Source organism: Budorcas taxicolor, chromosome 2 (assembly GCF_023091745.1).
Source record: "Budorcas taxicolor isolate Tak-1 chromosome 2, Takin1.1, whole genome shotgun sequence".
Lineage (NCBI taxonomy): Eukaryota > Metazoa > Chordata > Mammalia > Artiodactyla > Bovidae > Budorcas > Budorcas taxicolor.
In genome coordinates this window covers 160,141,762-160,164,732 of record NC_068911.1, presented here as the reverse complement: position 1 = coordinate 160,164,732, position 22,971 = coordinate 160,141,762, and the positions used below count along the sequence as shown (strand labels likewise).

At 36.5% G+C, this 22,971-nt stretch overlaps 1 protein-coding gene across 3 annotated transcripts in view; it reads right to left on the bottom strand.

Annotated features, from left to right (window-relative positions):
* MFF (mitochondrial fission factor) overlaps positions 1-22,703 on the bottom strand; it is a 28,152-nt gene extending 5,449 nt beyond the window's left edge. Inside the window, exons 1-8 of one of the 3 annotated variants that reach the window (XM_052662179.1) lie at positions 22,576-22,703; positions 19,388-19,499; positions 18,429-18,604; positions 17,273-17,493; positions 16,083-16,252; positions 11,911-11,999; positions 9,079-9,153; positions 4,521-4,679 (exon numbers count right to left, since the gene is read on the bottom strand). In XM_052662179.1, coding sequence (XP_052518139.1) covers positions 4,521-4,679; positions 9,079-9,153; positions 11,911-11,999; positions 16,083-16,252; positions 17,273-17,493; positions 18,429-18,466 — 752 coding nt within the window. In that variant the 5' untranslated portion in view covers positions 18,467-18,604; positions 19,388-19,499; positions 22,576-22,703. The remainder of the gene's footprint in view (positions 1-4,520; positions 4,680-9,078; positions 9,154-11,910; positions 12,000-16,082; positions 16,253-17,272; positions 17,494-18,428; positions 18,605-19,387; positions 19,500-22,575) is intronic. The other 2 variants (XM_052662193.1, XM_052662186.1) reach the window with 2 other exon arrangements.
* Positions 22,704-22,971: the final 268 nt, after the last annotated feature.

Sequence of the window (22,971 nt, the reverse complement as noted above, 5' to 3'; positions counted from 1 at the left end):
GGAGTGACGTTCAGGGCTGCTGGAAATGAAGACTAAGGTGCACTGGGAAACTTTGTGGGGATTTTCACTGAGTACATACTTTGATTCTAGAGGACAATTTGTTCTCTACCGATAAGAGGTAACCTTTTCAATAAATTTTACTTTTTAAATCAGGAAACAAAGGCTCTGTGTAGTCACTGGTCAACTCCTCCAAAAGTAATCAGCAATACTTGTAACCAGAGAAAGGAGGTTGGGGTGCAGAAGCCACATTAAGGATTTGAAGAATTATTATTCTGTTTTGAATGTCTCATTCTCTACAGGCTGATCAGGTTTTACCTGAATTTAAGTATCAACACAATTCTTAGAGGAAACATTTAACACCAAATGTTACTACTTTTTTTCTGAAAGTTGGCGCTGTAGAATTTTTGTTACAATACAGACCACTATTTTACTTCACATCAGTTTATAAGAGAAAATCTTAATGCTTAGGTTGTATGTTTCCTAAAGGCACTACTGGTGCTTAAAGAAATTTACAGAACCTAGAGGGGAAGGGACTTTTGAGTCAGATATTAAACTTCTTTGTTGGCTAAAGAATAGCAAGAAATCATAATGCTTGAGGCAGGTTTTTTAACTCATCCCATCCTACTAATTCATTTATTCTGTGACATTAGGAAAACTTACTTTCCAATCCTATATCACACTAACATGAGAAAGGTTAAAAGTGAAGCCACTGCTGTGTGCTACCGAAAGCTTTTTAAAAAAATTCAAGCATATGCTCAAAAGGATCCGCCATATCCAACATATTCCACCATAGAGATTTCCCTTTTATGCAGAGCCAGAAAATAATGCAGCCTTTACCTTTCACAATGTATTTCATTTTGTCTTCTCACACTGGCAATTGACACATATAATATAAAAGTAAATTAGACAGGTGTTTGGCAAAGTTATAAACTATATTCAAGTACCACTTTCTACTGTAAATATGACTTCATACATTAAAGAATCATTTAAAATTTGAAAATAAGATTTAATATATTAAAAAATCTTTTTAGGTTTGAAAATATGTTTTGTAACTAAAGCGGTAAAAGGGAATGAGATTCAAGGCTCTTCCAGTGTTAACTTGTATATCAACATTTTTCAGTAAATAAATGGTCTTAGTAGAATGTTTTTTGCTAAAAAAAAAAAAAATGGAAACTGCTACAGTAAGTAAACAAGGTAGATGTACCAGGAATTATCTGTATTTTTTAAAAAGATAAATTATAAATAACAGATACTGTCTCAACTGCAACTCTGCATTTCTAGGTCTTCCAAGTAATGTATTTACATGGATAATTGCAAAAAATATAAATTATTTACGAATTGGCTTCTTATTCTATTGAATCAAAGCCAGAAATAATCAAGCCCCTTCCTTTTTTTGACTGTGCTTGAGCAGCATGTGGGATATTAGTTCCTTGACCAGGGCTCGAACCTATGTCCCCAGCAGCTGTAGTGAGGAGTGGAGTCTTAATTACTGGACTGTCAGGGAACTCCCTCAAGTATAAAACTTAAGCATGCTTAGCATGAATAATCTGAGTACTTAAATAGTGTTCTTTCAGAGGTATTAAGTTTCTTTTTTAAAACATTAATATTTTGTATTGGAGAGTGAGATACAGAGCTCTAGAAGGTGTCAGGAGATGTGAGCATTTCCTAACTAGCAAGGACTAAACAGCATTTTTAAATCCAAAGAACACACCTGGTACTTGCTATTTCAGATGTTTTGGTAAATTTTTTTTCTTATACCTCAGTTTCCAAATGCACAGCACTGACCTATGTAAGTAAACTTTTCTAATGTATACCTAGAATTTAACTTTGTTTTCACGTTGAACTTGGTTTTGGGTCATATAAGTTCTCAAGATGAGAAAACAAAAACAAAATACATAAATCTTTCAACAGTGACCCTCAGAGTATAAACTAAAAATAGTTCTTACGCCAAGCAACTGCACAAATGTATTGTTTTATGATAATAAAACAGGCAGAAAGGTTTTTTTCATTCTTCCTGTCAAACAGTTCTAACTTTATTAACTGTATCTAATGCGATGGCTTAAGACCAAAAGTAAGACACTGTATTAGCATAACAGCCAGGAATAAAAAGTAGAAAAGAAAAAAAAGACGTACAGAGCAAGGAACATAAAAGCACTTCAAACTTTATATGTAATATTATTTAATAGTCATGCAAGTAGAACATTATCCAAATTTCACATTCCTATTTCTTGTATCTGATAAGTCAAGCTAGACAGTTCTCCTAATAGAAATAAAAACTAATTTGACATCTACAACTCTGATTAAATCTTGCACAACACTTAGATTAGTAAATACAACGGGGAAAAGAAAAACCTTTGAAGTTGAAAGCAACCAATAATACTAATGATAATCTACTCTTCCAGGTTCCAAGGTATATATACAGGAGCAAAGAATTATTACTTAAACTACTTTATGAATTTTTAAAAACTGTCATTTAAAGTGAATAAGAAAAATACTTCCTTCCCAGAAAAGGGAATTTTTAAAGTGTCAATTTATTTCAATAAAAAAAAATCACTTAAAGCTCAAGATAATTTTTCATAAATAAAAGAATAGAAAGCAAATTTTACAATTAATAAGATTTCTTATTTTATACTTTTGAATTTAAGGCAAAACTGTTTCATTATGGATTAAAAAAAAATCCAACTATTTTTCCATATACTGCATTGAGCTGTGTGTATACAGGGGAACGGATCTTTGTCATCTATATAGGATTTATAAAACATTTTCCATTCATCTATTTTTACTGTAATAGCATTTGATATAATAGAATTTGACCTAATAATCTAGCCTCTTCTAAGGACCTATTACAATTAAAAAGTTAAAGAGGATACCTGGTAAAGAATAAATCTATGTTAGGGAGGGAGAAGAAAACAGGCATTTGGAAATATTAGTCAAGTGCCAGGTACTTTATATTCAATATCTTTTAAAGCATCTCTCATGACACTAAACAAAAAATTTGAGGCCATCTTTATATCTTAAAATAAAGATAGGGGAGGAAAGAAGAGTCCTCACAAGAATCCAGAAAACTAGGTAATATTAATATTAACAGGTGAAGAAAACAAGGCCCAGAGAAGCTAGGCAATTTGTCCAAGGTCAGCATGTGGCTAATTATTTAGTGCGGTGGACCAAGATTAAATCCGATCCCTTTAATCCAAGCTTTTTGTTCTAAACCATGATGTTTCTTATAATCTAATATAGTCCTTGAAGCCTTAAAGAGTGTAAGAGGGACTCTAAACCCTTAGGGAGGGATATATATACACATATATATTCCATATTCATAATATGGGTATATATACACCCACACACACCCGCACCTATACCTGAATACATGTACACATAAACGCAATTTTGCCCCTGCCATGAGCTTTCTCTGTTATGCTCTTTCTAGTATGGCTTTAAGTCCCTGGGCCCACACGTATGGGAACCCTGGGAAGGGTCAGGAACCCTAGTCCAGCGGAACGATGGGTGTTCATCAAGGATGGTGAAACACCTGGGGCTTGCGTGAGGCTCAAGAGCAGGTAATAAGCAAAAGTTTGTTCAGAGTAAGTCATGAGACATGTCAGTTCCAAAGGTAAGAAAGAAGGTTTACTGGAAAGGCCTGTTTAATTTATTGGTAATTCTTCCAAAAGCAAAGTCAACAGCCTAATAAAATGATTATGAAAATTCAAGCCCTGACTCAACAGAGTTATTACTACATAAAATGTTTAGAGTTGAAGTGAAATTGACTGTACTTTCCTCACATTCTGCCAAAAAGCTCTCAAACTTCATCTTTTTAAAACACTATCTACTAATGAAGCAAGGAGAAAAAGGTATTCAAAATAACAGCAAAAAAAATTCATTTGAATGAACAATTCTAGGTATACTGCTAGTGATTTTACCTGGATACATTCAAAAGTGAGACATGCCATCCATACTGAGAACAATCAGTATTATTAATAAAAAGACAACAGCACCTGGGATTTTTAGCACAGGCTTAGAAACCCCTAGTGAAGAACAAAGGGAAAAAAAAAAAAAAGCCCTGGCAGCTACACTGACTTCATCTTCTCAGATTTGCTTACTAATCCAACCACATTAGTATCATAAATGATTAAAGACTTACTAACAAAAATGAGTACAATTCAGCCTAACATCCCACACTGGATACAAAAGTACCCCTCAGCACATCCAAAATGGAATCAAGTCCTTAGAACAGCTCAGCAAGTCTTGGGGGAAAAAAAATCTATATTTCCCGTGTATAGGTAGTTATTAACTGTATCCCACCCCCTCCCGCCATACCTCGACTGGAGAGAAGCTAACAGAATATTCTGAAATGTGAATTTTGGACAATAATTTCAAATTAAAAGAAAGCAAAGCAAGCTCTTTAAATCATTGCATCTGAGAAGGAGACAAAGGTGCAAACATAAAAGGAAGACACCACAGTCCACTAATAAGGAGCCAAAAAATAATGCAGAAAAGTTGGCAAGTCAGTGATGGCCAGTCACCTGCGATTTTCATCCAGCACATCCAAGATCTGCTGGTAAGCCCTACGAGTGGAAGACTGGATAAGCGACAAAATGCCACGAGCAGAGGAAAGATTAGCTCCATCTTCAGGTAACATACGGGGAGGGCAAACCCGAACCTGCGGTGGCGATGGTGTCACACTGTTCACACAAGCACAGCAAATGAAGAGAAAAACACTCAAGTCAGATTTTTGTAAAACCCCAGCTCAACATTTTCCCCAAACACTCATATTTTAAAAATTAGCTTAGTTTTCTTGCCCATTTCCCCCACCCTTCATTTCCCCCCCAAAGAGTCAGGCCAAATAAGTTAATAAACATGTTAAATTGTTTCTGTGGTTTTTTAAAAACCCAGCTACCATGAAGCATCTGTAACTGTGTAGCTTTAAGCATCAAATTAAAAGACTGAATATGCAAGAACAACTTTAAGAGGGAAGAGAACTACGGCAGAGCATCTGCAACCCCCGGCTCTGGAGAAACAGCCTTCCTTACTTAGCGTAAACCCAAGCCTCTTAACAAACAACAGGGCACTGCAGCTTACAGACGATCAGAAGAGTAAGATAGGGAATTTCAGGATACAGGTGTCAGGCAAAGTTTACATGCATAAAACGAAAGGGATTCCATGAAAATGCCAATTTCAAATACTTCACAAAGACAATGAAGAAATTAGTTTATGATGAGTAAATTTAAAGATGAACCAAAGTTTTGGAAAGCTAACAAAAAGCATTTTGATTACTCAATTAAAGCATACGTTCCCTGGCTAAATGACCAATTCTGTGAATACATTCAAAAGGCAAGGATACTTTTTAAATTATCCAGATGGAGGTTAAATGATCATTTTTTTGGTTTCTTAGTGACAATAATCTTGGTCATTCTTTTATGTGTGAGTTGAGACTTACAATGTCTTTGGTTCCACTTACAGTTTCTTCTAAAAGCTAAGCACATTTCAATGAAGCGATTTTACAGTTCTAATCTGGATTCTTATTTTCAGAGAACTAATTTTAGAGCATGATCAGCGATGTGAGGTATTTAACTGATTTAAGGACATGGCATCCGATTTGTTACAATGTTTTGTTACAATAAGAGAACTATGGGATGTGGGCTCAACAATTTTTCTCAGTGTCAGGACAAGAACACCTTAGACTAAGCCTCATCCCTGCATATTATATACAAAAGAGTGAAGGTGGAGAAGGTGGAGAAGATAAAAGATTGTACTTTGATCCATGTAATCTTTTCTTACTTAATATTTTTGGGAACCGAGAAATGAGTGGGATAATTTTTGAAAGGGTAACTGTCATCTAATATTATTTCCAGAGTCCCAGAAAATTAAAAACAAAATCTCCATAATTTTGTGAATAACTTTCAATGTCTTGATTATCCAAAGGAAAAAGTACAAAATACATGAAAACCATGTTTTCCAAAGACTACTTAAAAGAGAGATTTAAGCCAAATCTTGGCATACTGAGAAAGTAATCTGTCAGGGCTGATTCACCATATGAATGAGGCCTCATGCTGTCAAGATAAATGCAAGTTTTCAGATGCAGACTCATGGATGGTCACCTGAAATATCTGTCCACAGACAAGGAATCTTCTGGAATATACATAGCTTATCAACAATAATAAATATCAACTGATCCATGGTACTCTGCTGCTGCTAAGTCGCTTCAGTCGTGTCCGACTCTGTGCGACCCCAGAGACGGCAGCCCACCAGGCTCCCCCATCCCTGGGATTCTCCAGGCAAGAACACTGGAGTGGGTTGCCATTTCCTTCTCCAATGCATGAAAGTGAAAACTGAAAGTGAAGTTGCTCAGTTGTGTTCGACTCCTAGGGACCCCATGCACTGCAGCCTACCAGGCTCCTCCATCCATGGGATTTTCCAGGCAAGAGTACTGGAGTGGGTTGCCACTGCCTTCTCCATCCATGGTACTTGGCAGAATCCGAACTGGGTATCCAAAAAGAGTAAAAGAAACAGTATATCTGGGACTCAAAGTCTACGTACTAGGCTTGTACTCAACGTTCTCTTCAGGCAGCATAGAGAATACCTGAAGTTCTTGCTCCTTCTAAGAAAACAGACTCAATTCATGTTAGAAAAGTGTCACCAGAGGCAGGAATAAAATGGCCAGCTCTTCACCAACATAAACAGGCATCCGTCTGACACTGCTCTTGATAGCAACACCATCATACCTAGCTAAACTAACTTAAGCAAGTTTTAAAAGACTATTCAGGACAATATCTATTGACATAATTGAAGCTTTTGCCTTCATATTCTGGGGCTTAAATTGAACACTGCATATACCAATTTGAAATAGTATATAAATGAGCTACCTATATAAAGTCTATAATGATCACTATTTAGAATTATAATATTAGAGCAAAAATGCCAACAAACTGAATCCAAATCCATGAAAAAAACTGATGGACTTTTGCCCATCAGAATTCAAAAGGAAAGAAGGCTTCCTTGGAGCAAACTCACTTTGTCAGAAATAAGCAATAGGAATTGTTTATTTAAACTCTAAAAGTACAAGTGTTTCCTGTCCATACATGGGAAATCAGGTCATCAAGCATAAATTATTTTCAGATTAACTGCAAAGCATTCTTCAGATGAAATGCACAGAAGACTGAGTTTTAAAAAGTCTGTAAGATCATCTTCAATTCTAAGATTCTATGATCATATAAAATTAGAATGTGGTATTAAGTGGAAAAAAAAACCCATACACAGTCCTCAATGGTAACTTAATAAGAAAACATTAATGTAGAAAGATAAAATTAAAATTAATGCTAGTAAAGATATTTCATCAAAGATTAACATCAAAAACATATTTGGATTTCAGGTTGTTTCTCAAAAGAAAACTTTCTCAAAAGTTTCAAAGATTAGTTAAGAAACTTAAATTTCCATAAACAATCTTTCATAAACAGCAAAATCAGAGTAGGAAGTATTCATACACTGATGACAGTTTGGGCAGTATACATACAGATTAAATGCCCTTAATGGTTAATCTATTTCTATCTACAGATGAACTGAATGATTAAATCATAAGATGACCATAGCTACACTAACTAGAAGAAAGAGTCTAGTAATTCTTTCTTTTCAAAGCTTTAAGCAGTCTTGCAAGAGTCTTTAAAAATAAACAAATCTAAGAACAGAAAAAGAATAAGCCCCATGTTAGTGATAGGTCTGATGCTAGCTGGGATGCCCGGTACTGGGGGCATTAACTGTGACAGGAAACAGTGCTTTCAGAGCTGAGTTTCATCTCTGCCCACCCACCTAAGTGGAGTGACTTTGGTTTTTTGTTTTGACACATGAACTCCTGTGAAAAATAAGTAAACATTTTGCAAAGGCACTGAGATTATTCAAGCAAATGTTATAGTATTAGTGATTAGGTAAAAATGCATGTTGATGACAAATTCATCCTAGTAATGTTACACAACGGCAAAATCTCAGTTTTACCTTTTTCTTTTATAAAAGTACGGAAAATTTGAAGAATGTACTTATGTTTGTCATATTATTTCATTAGTAATAGCTCTCTCTCATGCCTGTATGAACTCTTACTATGCGAGTGTTGAATAAACAACACTAGCCAATGTTAGAACTCAAATTTAAATGAAAATTGACTTGGCATAACTATTATTATAATGTAAGTCCAAAGTCAAACACCTCTTTTTTCCACGGGTTTTCATAGGAATAGCGTTTCTCAAACTGTGAGGATAATCTCTTTGGTGAAGCTCTAGTCTCTTCCAAAAATATAGTAAAGGTAAAACAGTCAAAAAGGGAAGAAAAAGTTTTCACTGAATCACAAATGTTGCACCATTTCTCTTGAAATTTTAAATACAGATGAAGTTTTAATTTCTTTCCACTAAGGTAATTTACTAGGTCTTTGAAGTATAATAAGAGAATCAGAATTAAGAGAGAGATCACTGGTTTTATAATGGTTTCTGGTACTTGAGAGCTACACAGCTATTGAATCTTATACTGCATGCCAAAGTGTCCCCTCCCCTTAAGAGGCCACTCATTCCCATCCCTTGCTGTGTGTCACACACAGCTGGGTTTATGATCTCAAAATATTCTTCCAAAGCTTAATTTTAATATATGGAATTAAAAAAAAACCTTAAATGACTCATTATACTTAGACTCCTTTTCTCCTTCTGAGTGAAAATAAACAATAAAAGACAGTGTGCTAAAATTTTTTAAAGATTGAAAGCACTGAATCTGGTTGAACTGAGTCCACAGAGAACTAATATGCCAATCAAAGCAAAATAAAGGAACTAGAAAGGATTTCTGGTATAAATTATTCAATTATTCCATTCTACTTGCACCATTATACTGCAAATCATGTAACTTCCTTAGTTGATCTAGCTTTTTTTTTTTTTTAAACAAAGTGTATGGTAACAGCTTGAGAAATCCTAAAACAGAGGTACTTAAAAGCCAAACAGTAAGATAATTAGGGCAGTACATGCCAATTACCTGGTGAAATATTAGTGTCACAAAGCCTGCAAAATTAAAACTCCTAGTTGTGAAAAGCAGAGCAGACAGATAAAATCTTACGTGTACTCCAGTGTAGAAATCGGTGCCTGGAACCTTGAAATTTTATTTCTTGGGGCAGAATCTGATCTGTGCCACCTTAAATAATAATTATGCTTCTTTTACATATTCAGCTTTTATAACACAAAGAAAAAAGCTAAATACGAATCTACTGATCATTTTCGTTTCAATAATAAGCCCTACTATCTCTTTGAAAGTAAGTGAGAGAACAAGGCCGCCACTTCTGCTCTTATACTCCTACGGACTTCTATTCCTAAATACAAGGAATAAAATAAAGTGGAGGCAGGCAAGGGTTCATGTACAATGACACATAATCAGATTACATCACAGAGAAAAGGCTGAAGTAGGTAAAGACAGGAAGAGTCCAATAATTACTTTAGTAGAGGTAAAATACAGCTGAACCATGTTAATAGTTTCTTCCTTACCATATTACCAGCATTAAATACATAATTTGCTCATTATATAAAAATTTGAAAGTTTATTAAATGTAGATTCTTAAAGATGAATACAATTATAAATAATAAAATTAATAACAGCAGCAGAAGAAAGGGCAACACTATCAACAAAAAGATGGTTAAGTATCTTACCATGGTAACATACCTAACTACCAAAACAAAAAGTATGGTTAGGGAAAGTAAGCATTCTATTGCAAAAAACTGTATAGTTAAATATTCATGCTATTTTTACAACCAAAAATTAAAACATGAAATTCTGTTTTATTAAACATCTAGAATAGCAGTCCCCAACCTTTTTGGCACCAAAGACTGGTTGCAAACAATTTTTCCACAGACAGAGGGGCAGGGACGGGGATGTTTCCAGGATGACTCAAGCACATTACATTTATTGTGCACTTTATTTCTCTTTTGTGGCAATCTCAGGACATTCTGCCTTGATGCTAGGGTTAGTGTTTGTGCTCCTATGAGAATCTAACATCATCATTGATCTGACAGGAGGTGGAGCTCAGGCTGTAATGTGACCGACAGGGAGTGGGTGTAAATACAGAAGAAGCTTTGCAGGCTTGCTCACTTCCTGCTGTGTGGCCTGGCTCCTAACAGGCCACGGACAAGTACTGGTTCGTGGCCTGGGGACTGCGGTACCCCTGATCTAGAAAATGCCTTTCAAGGGACTTAAACAAATACTTCAAATATTAGCTAACTTTGTTCATCTTTTCTGAGGAACTTTGATCATGTAACTGCAAAAATATCTATGAACTAAGTCATTTACTCTAACTCATGCTTCATAAGGCTGATTTTTATATATTATAGAGCAGAGCAGTTTCCTTTCTTGTCAGCTGAACTTAGCTATCAGTAATACATACTGTGCGAGGGAAAAAACCAAAAGTGATGCTATAGTAAAATAGTCCTATTTTTATTTCATTATGGGACATTTCAAAGTAATCATGGGCCTAAATAAAAAGCAATATCTTTATATAACAGGAAAGTTAATTAGAAACTTTTGGTGCCTTAAAAAATATTACAAATAGAAAATAACAAAAGCCCTTAGGTCTATGTTTAATCATTCTCAGAAAGTTCTAAATATCAAGAAGCTACCTTCAAACAAACAAACAAACAAACAAACAAGAAGCTACCTTCACCATAAATTAGGTAGTCTTTTCACCATTTGTGTAACATATTTTAACATAGTCTAAAAAAAGGAATTCCATGGACTGGCCATCACTGCTAGCCATGGACCTGCAGGAAAACATACAATTACCACAAAAAATTTCATTATTAAAAATGGCTGAACCTTTCAGATAAGCCTTTCCTGAAGGAGACATATATTCTTTCAAACTTTCTATCTCCCTATATTATGCTTCAGAATAATTTTACCTACTTTAGGAAGCATTTCAAGATTCCCCAAGAAATGAAAACAGTTCTCCTCTGCACCTAATGCAGAAAAAGAGAGACTCAGTCCCCATCAAAGTCCCTTCTGTGTCCCTATATTCTTTAGTCAAGCCCAAGTTAAAACTTCATCCGGTTTAATACAAATGGCCTAATTGTATTGTATGCTATTTTCCATGTAAATTTAAATGTCTTGCTTTTTATCTAGGTTTGCAAGCTGTGAGAGACATTATCACCTCCTGATTCTTTCCTAGTTTCCAGAGAAATTAACGTGATGCCTGACATCAAATCAGGTTCATGATAAATGAGCAGATGAAAGTTGAAAATTTAATGAGGAAGAAACAGTAACTTACATAATCTAAATCACCAATGGCTTTGAAACTTAAAAAATTCTGACCAGTTTTTAAAGGGATATTTTATTTAAAAAACCAACCAATTTTAATAAAACAACAAAACTCACTTGTCCAGTTTAAAACATCTAATGGTAGGGGTAGTTTTTAAGATCAGGGTATGATAATGTAACCAAATGAGAAAGAAAGGTTTACACAAACAGTCCTTTAAACAATGTACTTAAATTTTTAGAAAATGAAAAGGGTCTAAGAATTCTGTGACTCAGTAGGAAGAGAGCTAAAAACATAATCCTGGAAAGAAAAAAAAATGCCATTTGCTTATTATATTCTTTAGTAACCTGAAAATGAAGATGTTTCCTTAACAAAGTATTTATGCTTTATTTTGTTTCTTTCCCCAAATTTAAGGTTATAAAGAGTACTACAAAAATATAAAACTTGATGTAAATGTATTACATAATCAACTGCAAACACTATTAGAAGTAAATGACTTTTTTCTTCAGGTTCTTAGGTATAAAACATACACTTCATCCTTTTTTTTCCTTTTTAAATATTTGAGAGTAAGTAAATCATTTAGAAAAGGATGGGACAGGCAGTGTATAGAGACAACTTATGAATGAGATACAATGCTTAGTGGTTCTACTCACATGGAGTCAGTTTTGACCAGCTGTCCATTTTGGCGAACAGCATTTTCACTCATAGAGCGTTCTCTTTTTAGCCTGCCAACTGCACGAATCTGTTAGGCACAAAGAAAGGAAAAGGAACAGAAAATATTCTTAGTAGTCTAGTAGTTGCTTAGCATCAAAAGGACCTTAATCTAAGGCTACTCAGAAAATTAAAAAAGAACACAACCATGAATTGCTACTCAGTGTGTGTATTATATGCAGGGCATGTTAAGGAAAAAACCTCTACTTACTATAATGCAGATAAACTTAGGAATGCTTATCTTCTTTATGAAAAGAGTGACTTCTAGTTGCTTTTTTAAGTCTCAATCTTACCTGGTACAATTATTAATATTTTTATTTATTATAATTATGCAATATACTTACATTCAGTTCAGTTCAGTCACGTCTGACTCTTTGCGACCCCATGAACTACAGTACGCCAGGCCTCCCTGTCCATCACCAACTCCCGGAGTTTACCCAAACTCATGTCCATTGAGCCGGTGATGCCATCCAACCATCTCACCCTCTGTTGTCCCCTTCTCCTCCTGCCCTCAATCTTTCTCAGCATCAATACTTGCATTACTTAACGAACAATTCACAACAGCTTTTAAAGGCACTTACACTATAGGAAATGGGATAGATTTGTAAATAGTACAAATAAGGCTTCTGAGGTTAAAACAAATTCAGATTAGTTTAGATATTTGAAAACTAAAAGAAATCTCACATGCTTAAATGTTTTAGAATTCTAGAAATAGTTACAATCTTCCACCCTACATGCTCTTTGTACAAAATGTTATCATTGATCTCTTTCCATTAAAGAGATGGAATTAAAGGATGAATCTGTTTCCTTCCCTTGAAATTAGGTAGGCTAGTGACTGCTACAAAGATGATAAATGTGACTTCTAAGGTTAAATTAGAGACAACACTAAGGCTTCTGCTTTTTCCCCCTTTCATTGTGTGGAACAATAGCACCAAGACCCAAGCGGCCAGACAGAAAGGCTATGTGCGGTTATACCAGTCAGTAATCCTGGCTGAGGTCTACACAATAGCTAGTATCAACTGACCTATGAGTGAGTAAGCCTTCAGATGAATGCAGCCTCAAGCTGTTGAGTCATCCCAAGCCTTTGAGACTTCCTAGCCTAGGCCCAGATAATAAACAACAGAAACAAGCTTTCCCCACTATGCTTGATGCAAATATCTCACCCACAAAATCCATGAGCAAAATAAGCAATTTCTATTTCAAGCCACTAACTTTAGGGTGGTTTAATGGGCAGCAGGAGGTAACTGGGGCTTCCCTGGCGGCTTAGACAGTAAAGAATCTGCCGGAATGTGGGAGCCCAGGTTCGATCCCTGGTTTGGGAAGATCCCCTGGAGAAGAAAATGGCAACCTACTCTAGCACTTTGTCTGGAGAATTCCATTGACAGAGGAGCCTGGCAAGCTACAGTCCATGGGGGTCACAAAGAGTCGGACACGAAGGAGTGACTAATACACACACACAAAGGAGATAACTGAAATAATAGTAATCATGAACTTTTCTGCTTAAAAAAAACACCTCTGGCAACTTAATGGTTAAAAAAAAAGATTTTATTATAAATGACAACTGGTGTGTGAAACAACAGACTTGAAGATTAACATTCTCAAAAATGCAAACCCACATCTATTAATGTTCTTAAAAAAGACCTGGGAATAGATCACCAGGGTATAAGCACCATCAGAGCAGAAAAAATCCTGTATGTCATGCCAGCAAAACTTAAAATCATACTAAGCAGCACATAACTTCAAAGCGTGGTTTAAATTTGGTTATGATTATGAACCACTTACTGATCTGAACAAAAGGAAAAAAAATACCAGAAAAGGAGTTGGCTTGGAGCCTACTGCAAGAGTTCTTTGCAGTTAAACCAAAAGTCAAAATTACTTGAAGGCATTTATATATAAAAACTAATCTTGGACAAATCAATGTCCATGAGGTCTTTTTTTTATTGGTTCTCCAGATTTATTCAGATCTTATCTCTCCCTCAAGAATCTGCTCAGATGCCTTAGTATTTTCCCCTATAATGGTCCCTTTTATTTTTTTTTTGATATAATTTTAAAAAGTTACACTCTATAGTGATTACAGAATACCAACTACATTCCCTATGTTGTACAATACATCCTGGTAGCCTATCTTACACCCAATAGTTTGTACCTCCCACTCCCCAATTCTTAATGCCGACCCCTTGTTCTCCATATCTGAGAGTCTGCTTCTTTTCTGTTACAGCCACTAGTTTGTTGCGTTTTAGATTCCACACGTAAGTGATATCATATCATATTTGTCTTTCTCTGACTTCTTTCACTTAGCGTAATGCCCTTCAAGTCCATCCGTGCTGTTGTAAATGGCAAATTTTCATTTTTTATGGCTGAGTAGTGTTCCATTGTATTTGTGTGTGTCTCTGTGTGTATCTCACATTGTCTTTATCCATTCATATGTTAAGACACTTATTTCCATATTTTCTGCCAGAAGATGCGAACTTTCATAACAATGATATTTGTATCTATTGATCTTTTAACATCAATTAGAACCATGTGCTAGACATACTATACATATTATTACATACATCATACTATACATATTATTACACCTAATTACATACTGTACATACTATCAGTAATCTTATGCACTTGGCATTATTCTCTTCTTTATTTTAGAGATGAGCCTTGTCTTGGAACAGTTAAACAACTAGATGAAAATTATGTGGTTAGTAAGCAGCAAAGTAGGCCCTCGAAATTAAGACTAATTCTCAGGCTCAGTTTCTCACATTCATCACATTTGACTAAATATCATAATGATTGCAGGAGTAAACCCCACACAGGCTTAGAACCTAGGTCTACTGAGGGAAATCTTGGCAGAAAATTTTCTATCACTCATCCTTAATCATTCAGAAAAAAGGAGGTGATTTACAAAAACACAAGTGCCACTTATTATTTTTAAATAAAATATAATTTTAATATAAAAATAGTCATTCATGACAGTGCTCAGCTTGTTTTCAGGCTGGTTATTCACCCCAAGCAGTGTCTAAAACAGTGGGATCATGAAGATCAGAAGGCAAATAAAACTAAAGGAATATCAAAGGGAGGGTTTCTCTTCTGGCGGAACCCTCATTCCAAGACAGTACTATTCATAGCCGTAAAGGTCTTTCCTCACTCAGACCACTGTGAAGGAAGCATGTCTTTCTGCACTGTCTTACATAAAAGCTCAAAAGATGTCTGTTAAATACAGTCCTGCTGTATTTACCTCAGTGCCTTTTCATCATGTGAAGATTCAAAGTTAGTACTTTTCATCAAGCAAACATATGGAATGTCTAAACTGGCACCTATATTATCTGAGCCACCTCAGCACAAACTTCCAGCCTAGGAAGAGGCTACACCTAGTCCTGGGAAACTGCACTCCTGTAGACTATGCGCATGATTTACCCTCCTAGGAAGGACTATTCGAAGGCAGTTTCATTACCAATAAAAACTTATCTTCGCATACTGTCTTTTATTAGAATCATGACAACATAGGAATTTAGGAATTATAATGAAAAAGTTGCAACTATAGAAATCACAGCAAAGGGGTTCTACAAGACTGGCCCTAAATCAACAGCAAAGGCAAAATCTGAACTTCGCTACTAACATCTTAGTAAGTCCATACACTGCCATATTGAGATCAAAAGGGATAGTAATATTACATAACACGATAACTAACTCAGTAGAAACTTCGGAGCAAGCAAGAGGATAGGTAGTGTCAAGGGGATAAAAAGAGCTTTTGCCAACTGCCAGACAGCTCTTATAACAAAGTGATGCATTAATTTTTTCCCATGCTAAATTTCCCCAAATTTTCTGTATTGCTTAAAGTGTCTCCTAGCCATAAAAGCTCTTCCTTCAAGACCCCATGAATGTTAATGCCTTCCATAAAATTGTCATTTTCCTGAAATATGATATTTAAATTAAAAAAAAGCACAGTATCATATTTTGAGTATCTATAAACCAGAATTTATAGCAATCAATGGTTCATGCAGAAGGATATCATTACATATTGCTAATGACATGATTTATAGGCTCTTGACGCCTCTTTCACTTTTGCTGTTGTCTATGTTATTTCAAATTCAGATACTGTTAAAACTCTAGTACTTACTTCTTCATTTTGAGGGGTTGGAGCAGGTCTTTCTAAATCCAGAAAATCTAGCGGTCTTTCACTCAGCGTAAGCACACGAGGTGGTGTTTTTAGAGCCAGAGGCTTAAAGGGAGTTGACTGTATAAGGTCAAGATCTGCTGGTCTTGAAAATGGAATGTCTTCATTATTTCCTGAGAGTAAAAACAATAAAGAGGAGGGAGGGTTTTAAAAAGATACTGGTTTTATTCAAATGTTATTTGCCACTACACACCCACCAGGAATAGCTAAAATTAAAAAGGCTAACAATACAAAGTGCTGGCAAGGATGCAGAGCAAATGGAGTGCTCGTATGTCACTGATGGGAACATAGCAGGGTACAACCAATTTCAAAAATAGTTTGACAGCTGTTCCTAATATAATGTGATCTAGCAACTTATTCCTAAGCGATATGAAAACACCTGTCTTCATAGCAGCTTTATTCTTAATAGCACTAAAAAAGGAACAACTCAACTGTTCACCAACAAGTGAATATATAAACTAATTGTGGTATATCCACACAGTGGAATAACAGAAAGAAAATGGAAGAACAATTGATACAAACAATAATATCGAAGACTCTCAAAAACATAACACTAAGCAAAAGAAGCCAGACCCAAGAGTATATAATATAGTGTTATCATTCTATTCATACAAAACTCTGGGAAAGATAAATCTGATCTCTGGTTATAAAAAGGAGATTATGGTTGCCTGGAATTGAGGGGTAAGAACTAAATAAAAAACTGTTCAGGGTGGGATAATGAAAAGTTCTATATCTGGACTGTGGTAGAGTTACATAGGAGTATACTTTTGTCAAAAATCATCAGGCTATACAATTTAAAATTACACACATTTCATGTATGTAAATAATACTTCAATAATTAGCTGCACTATTAACAAATACTATTTGAAATTTCAGACTATGGTAATTAATAAACTTTTTGAAGAAAATGTAAAGTTGCATTTCTCAGCCCCTTTTCTGCGTGCTCAGTCGCTTAGCTGTGCAACTCCATGGCTACAGCCCATCAGGCTCCTCTGTCCATGGAATTTTCCAGGCAACAATACTGGAGTGGGCCCCAATCCATTTTCTAAATATTTTGAAAAGTTCCAAAAGTTTTCATAAAAATATATAAAATAAAGGTTTATCAGACAACTTTATAAACAAATATAAAATACCTGCTACCACAATTCTCTCTGGAACTTGCATAATCACACTAGCGTTTGAAACTCCTTCTTGATATCCTTGTTCCAGGTCAGCGTTTGGTGGTGCTACCTTTAGTTTTTCTGGGACCCTCATTCGCTGACTAATACCTTCGGTGTATTCCATTTCATACTGAATTCGACTAATTTCCGCCATCTCAGCAGCAGTGGGAGAAGGAAAGGCCGCCCCACTCACTCTGTGGGCAAAAAATTTACAGACGGGGTGAATGAGTGCTAAAATGCCCGTCTTCTCTATGTAGTGAAGTTAGAAGACAATACCTTTTAGAAAGAGCACAAGAAGACTTCTCGTTTTTGAGTACTGAACACATACCAAAGGAAAAATACAAGATTGAAGAAAACGCTTTTCTCAACATAATACCTTCCCACTTAGTTGAAGTTGCACCTTGAGTTCATTACTCAGGAGCAAATTTTTAAAATTTGTGTATAACTACAACATGAATATACGCATACACACACTCTCCTCTTCACTGCTTAAACAGACAGGCATGCTGCTTATAACTAAAAACTGCCGAAAATAAAACTCAAATAGAAATTTCCTAGTGAATTATTTGAAGGGAAGCTGCTAGGACTTTATAAAAATGAAATTAGAAACTGCTACATGCATGGAAAAAATAAAAGTTTTTAATGATGAAAATCAGATTCAGAAGGTAAATAATGTTAATTCTAAATTTACTAAAAAAAGAAGCAACCCCGAGTGTCACAAAATACAAATTAAAACTTCTCCTACTGAATGTATACCTGATGACTGAGATGCAATTTTAAAAATCAAATAAAGAATATACATTAATAAATCCTTAATGTATGCATTCATTTTGAGGGACCATAGTGTGAAAGGTTCACACTATTCATCATTTGTACTGAATATATTTGCATGTATATTTAAAAAAAACATGACATGCCTTCAAAGGGAAAGGCAAAACATATGCACTGCAAAATCTTCTAAATTAGAGAAGAATCCATGCTCCAAGGAAAAGCAGCAGAAAGGAAGTTGCCCGAGATAAAAAAAATATTGATCACAATGTAAAAGATGATTAGCCTATGGGCAATCAGCTTTAAAACCACTATGTCTCAAGCCTATAGCACCAGCTCAACTGAATAAAATGTCACTGACCTTCCTAGTGATGTGTCATTGCTTGTTCTTTTACTCATTTTTAATACAGTAAATACACGTCTATAAAAGCTATTAAAATACTGCTACCCTGGAGTTGTTTACTTTACACAACAATTCCCCTACAGATCTGAACTTTTTTGGAGGTGTACATAACAACACGGACACTGCTTTTCCAGCTGTAAAAAAGAAAGAATAAAAATCAGTATTTCAACAATTCATTTCATATGAAAACTATGAATCAAAGTAAATATCTACTTAAAATTATTTTTTGGTTTCAACCAAAACCAATGTTCAAATCTCTCCTAAAAAGAGTTCTTCTCTACCTCAAAAATCATAAGGGCCATTTTAAGCATAGTCACTATAGTATGATTTTGCAAACAGGGTCAAGAAAAGCTAAACAAACATATATACAAATGTGAAGTCAGATTAGAAGAAAACATTTTGTCACAAAATTCCTCTAAGTATTATATTCTGAAGGAGGAGGGGATCCTTTTCTTTTTTAGACTAAGTACAAATGAAGAAATCACAAAGATAATGTAAAGGGCAGAAAAATGTATTTGTGGTAGCTTAATATTTGATGTATAAGTAATGATTTCTTTAAAAGCAAATAACTCTGAAAACTAAATTACACTAAATTTTCAGTGAAAGATATTATATTTAAGTCAAGGTCAATGAAAATTAAAGACAATTAAAAAATTAAGGAGTATAAATTTAAGTCACAGTGGGAACATTTCTTAAACTCCATATCAGACACATCACACATCTCAAACTCCACGTCACTGACATGCTTTGGAGAGATCTTAGAGGTTGGTTACGGGGCTACACCCTGACAATTGGTTAATTATGACTGCTAACTTGCACCTTTTATTCTTTACCAAAATGTGTGAATTTTAAGGATCTGGCATGCAGATGGTTTAAAGACTAACACAACAGACCCAAAAGAGACAATTTTTACTCACAAATGTGTACCAATTACTGCTTGCTCTTTGGCATTATCTGCTTCTGTGCTTCATATTAAATCCATTAACTTGCCTCAGTATGCACGTGCTGGATTTAGAGCCACTTTTGTCCCTGGGGGAGAAAAAACAGGAGCTAACTGAAAAACTAGATGATACTGACATCAGAGATTCATTGCTGGAAATCCTCTGAATGATGAAAGCCACTAAAGATGCATTGCCTTACATTAAAAAAACACGAAAATAAATAAAGAAAAAATGAACAAACTTACCACCAATTTTAGGCCTGGAGACAGAACCCTACAACCATTCACTAGTTAATACAAGATAAAAGACTACTGTTTCTGATTTGAATTTAGAAAAACATAGCTGACGAAATATATATATGTTTAACAGAATCTTAATACTTAGGCATATATATGTGTATATATACATACACATATTAAGGAGAAACAAATACACTGGCGAGATTTTCATCCAGCTACTTTCATTCAGTATTTAATTTCATTCATAACTTTAATTCAGTATTTAATTTGAACCAGTAACACATGCACACGGTACAAAGTACACAAGAACATACAGAACAATAAAGTGTCCCACCGATCCTATGCTATATAACAACTCAGGTCCCCAGAGGTAACCGCTTATCAATTTCTGTGCATCATTCTAAATAAGAAATGAGACACCTTTCTTATACTTAACATATATGTGTACCTGAAGCACAGTAAAAGCTTGTATTTGGAAATAACACTGAAAGAGACACTTCAAAAGGAGTATAGCCTTAAGACATTATAAACTGAAATTTTATAATAATAAACAAGGGATGCAAATTGCTAGAACAGTATCTCCCCCAAATGTGCCATTCTCTTCACTCCATTTACTACATTTCAGCCTTCGTATTAACTTTCCACTACCACATACCACAGGTCTCAGCATTTCATTCTACAGCAACATCTTTGCTTATAAGACCTTCTGAGTTTGTAAAGTATCACGGATTTAAATCACCAAAGATGGACACTGAAAAGACAACTTCTAGAAAAAGCCAAATTCTCCTGCAGCCAATATGAGCTACTTACAAGATAGATTAAACTTTTCTACTACAATTTAACATTGTACTGTTCCAATTATTGGCTTTTCTGCTTAAGCAAATTCAATCAAAATCTCATCCCACCCCACACCCCCTCCATTAGACTATGACATTTTTGGTAGTATCTTTTGGCATAAATGAAAATAAATTTCTCATCTGGAGTTAAGACATTAACTCCAGTTCTGTCACTTCCAATCTACTAGGTACATGAGTCTCTGTGATATAACTAAAGAGACAAAATCCTTTAATGTACACACACAAAAACAGGTAACAAAAACATAACTCTCACAAAAACCCCTCACCCGCAAACCACCTAGAGTTAAGTCACATCCACTTCCACGTGATGGAACGTGTCCCCAATTTGGGGACATAATGAATCAAGCTTTACGTTCTCATTTTCTGTATTAGAATGCTGGGATCGAAAGACACAGCCCAGGAAGTCACAGAAAGAACTTGGGTCAAATTGATTGTGGTTACAAAGATTTCTATAATTCCCCAAGTACCAAAAAAAAAAAAAAAAAAGTCAGGTTGTTTGTCACTTATTGTGTGGACCTAGTTCAAGGTTTTTATACTGGTCACCCTATTTCCGTTCTCTTTTCCAGCAACTATACTTAAAAAGAATACGTCTGCAATGTGGGAGGCCTGGGTTCGATTCCTGGCTTGGGAAGATCCCCTGGAGAAGGGAAAGGCTACCCACTCCAGTATTCTGGCCTGGAGAATTCCATGGACTGTATAGTCCATGGGGTCGCAAAGAGTTGGACATGACTGATTGACTTTCACATTTAAATAATGGGTGTATAAGAAAATCACACCGTAGTAACCCAGGATTCATTTTTATTTTTAAAGAAAAGTCACTGAAAACTTGGAAAAATACGAGTTAACGAATTTTAAAATAAGGCTATCAATCCACAGGAAACAAGTTTCAACACCAAAGGGAAGACAGTAACCGCTAAACTTTGTAATCATAAAACGCGGTAGCCCTATCAGACAGGAAGGGATAGAAAACACAATTTCCTTTGGGAAAAAAAAAAACAAAAGAGCAAAACCAACTCACAAGTGCTTGCAACCAAAAAGATAGCAGGTCCTACACACAATTTAATTACACGGGCAGAGACTCCGAGGTACAACTAAATCGTTCTAATTCTCTCCCAATCTATTTTCCTAAGGGTTTTTCCTTTGGAATCTCATTAGGTGATGCAATCAACACCGAAAGAAATGTTTTTTCCATCTAGGGAGAGAAAACATTTAAGATCCTTCAGTTAAAGTCCCTCTGTGGGGTGAGAGGCCTGTATACAACTGGTTCTATATTTGAAACAAAGGCGCTAAGGCTTTTTATCTTCTGCAACTAAAAGACGCCACCACTTTTGAAAGGGTTCTCCTCCCTCGAGAAAGCCTCTTGTAGGAGGCAGCCCGGGGTTTTCTTCTACCACAAAAGGGGAACTCGTCCTGCAGACGAAGAAGGTCACACACTGACGGAAGGGGAATCCGAGCTTTCTCCAGTTTCCAGCTCCTGGAAGGAAACGCTGGAGCATCTCCCGGCATCCACACCTGCAGCAAGGATGCTTCCCGATCGGCGCGACCAGGGACCTCCCCGGGGCGCTGGGCTTCCAACAAGGCTTTTCTTCTCCAACACGTCCTGCCTCCCCACAAACCAAAAACGACTTTCAAAGAGAAAGGCGTCGGGATCAAGGTCATCCTGGAAGGTACCAGGACCTCGGCTGGGAAGCATGACAGGCTTGAGTGGTAACTCTCAGGACGCCCTTAGGGTTTCCCACGCCAGAAACTATCTTCTACGTGGAAAACTCAATTTTTCCACCAAACGAAGGCACAGAACTAAAGCGGGAAAGGTTAGCCCCAGAACGATTGCAACAGGGTGCGCTGCTCTCCCGTGCTTTCCTCAGACACTAAAGGGGGGAGCAACGCCCCGAGAAGGAGGAAAGGTCAGGGTTGAATCGGGGAGGCCCCTGGGGAAGGCCAAGACCGCACCACGCACCGGCTGGGCAAACAGCCGGTCCCTCCATTGCCGGAGGATCCCGGCCACAGCGCTAGGCCCCGCATCCGGCTCGGGCCGCGGATCCCGGGTCGGGAAGACGTCAGCACTCACCCCTGGGCCCGCTGGAGGGTCCCCGGCGAGGGCCGCCGCCCGCCGGCTCCCCTGGTGCTCGGGTGGGCGGTCTCAGAGGCCGTTGGCCGAGCGCACGGAGGCGCCCGGGCAAATCACCGGCCGGAGACGCCCGCAGCGGGCGGGGAGAGAAAGAGAGACGCGAGAACGCCCGGGACTGGTCCCTTCCGGGAGCTGTAGTTGAGACAGGTTCGTGGTCATGTGACGCGAGGAAGGGCGGACCTAAGACCCACGCAGAGGAGCGGGGCTGTACGACGGCGATTCCGCGACATCTTTGTTGTGGGCAAAGTGCGGCCACCGCATCTCGTGTTTAAAAGGTAAACCTTCGGTAGCTAGTTAAATAATTAGTTTTCAGGACTGTCCGCATCAAAATCAGGA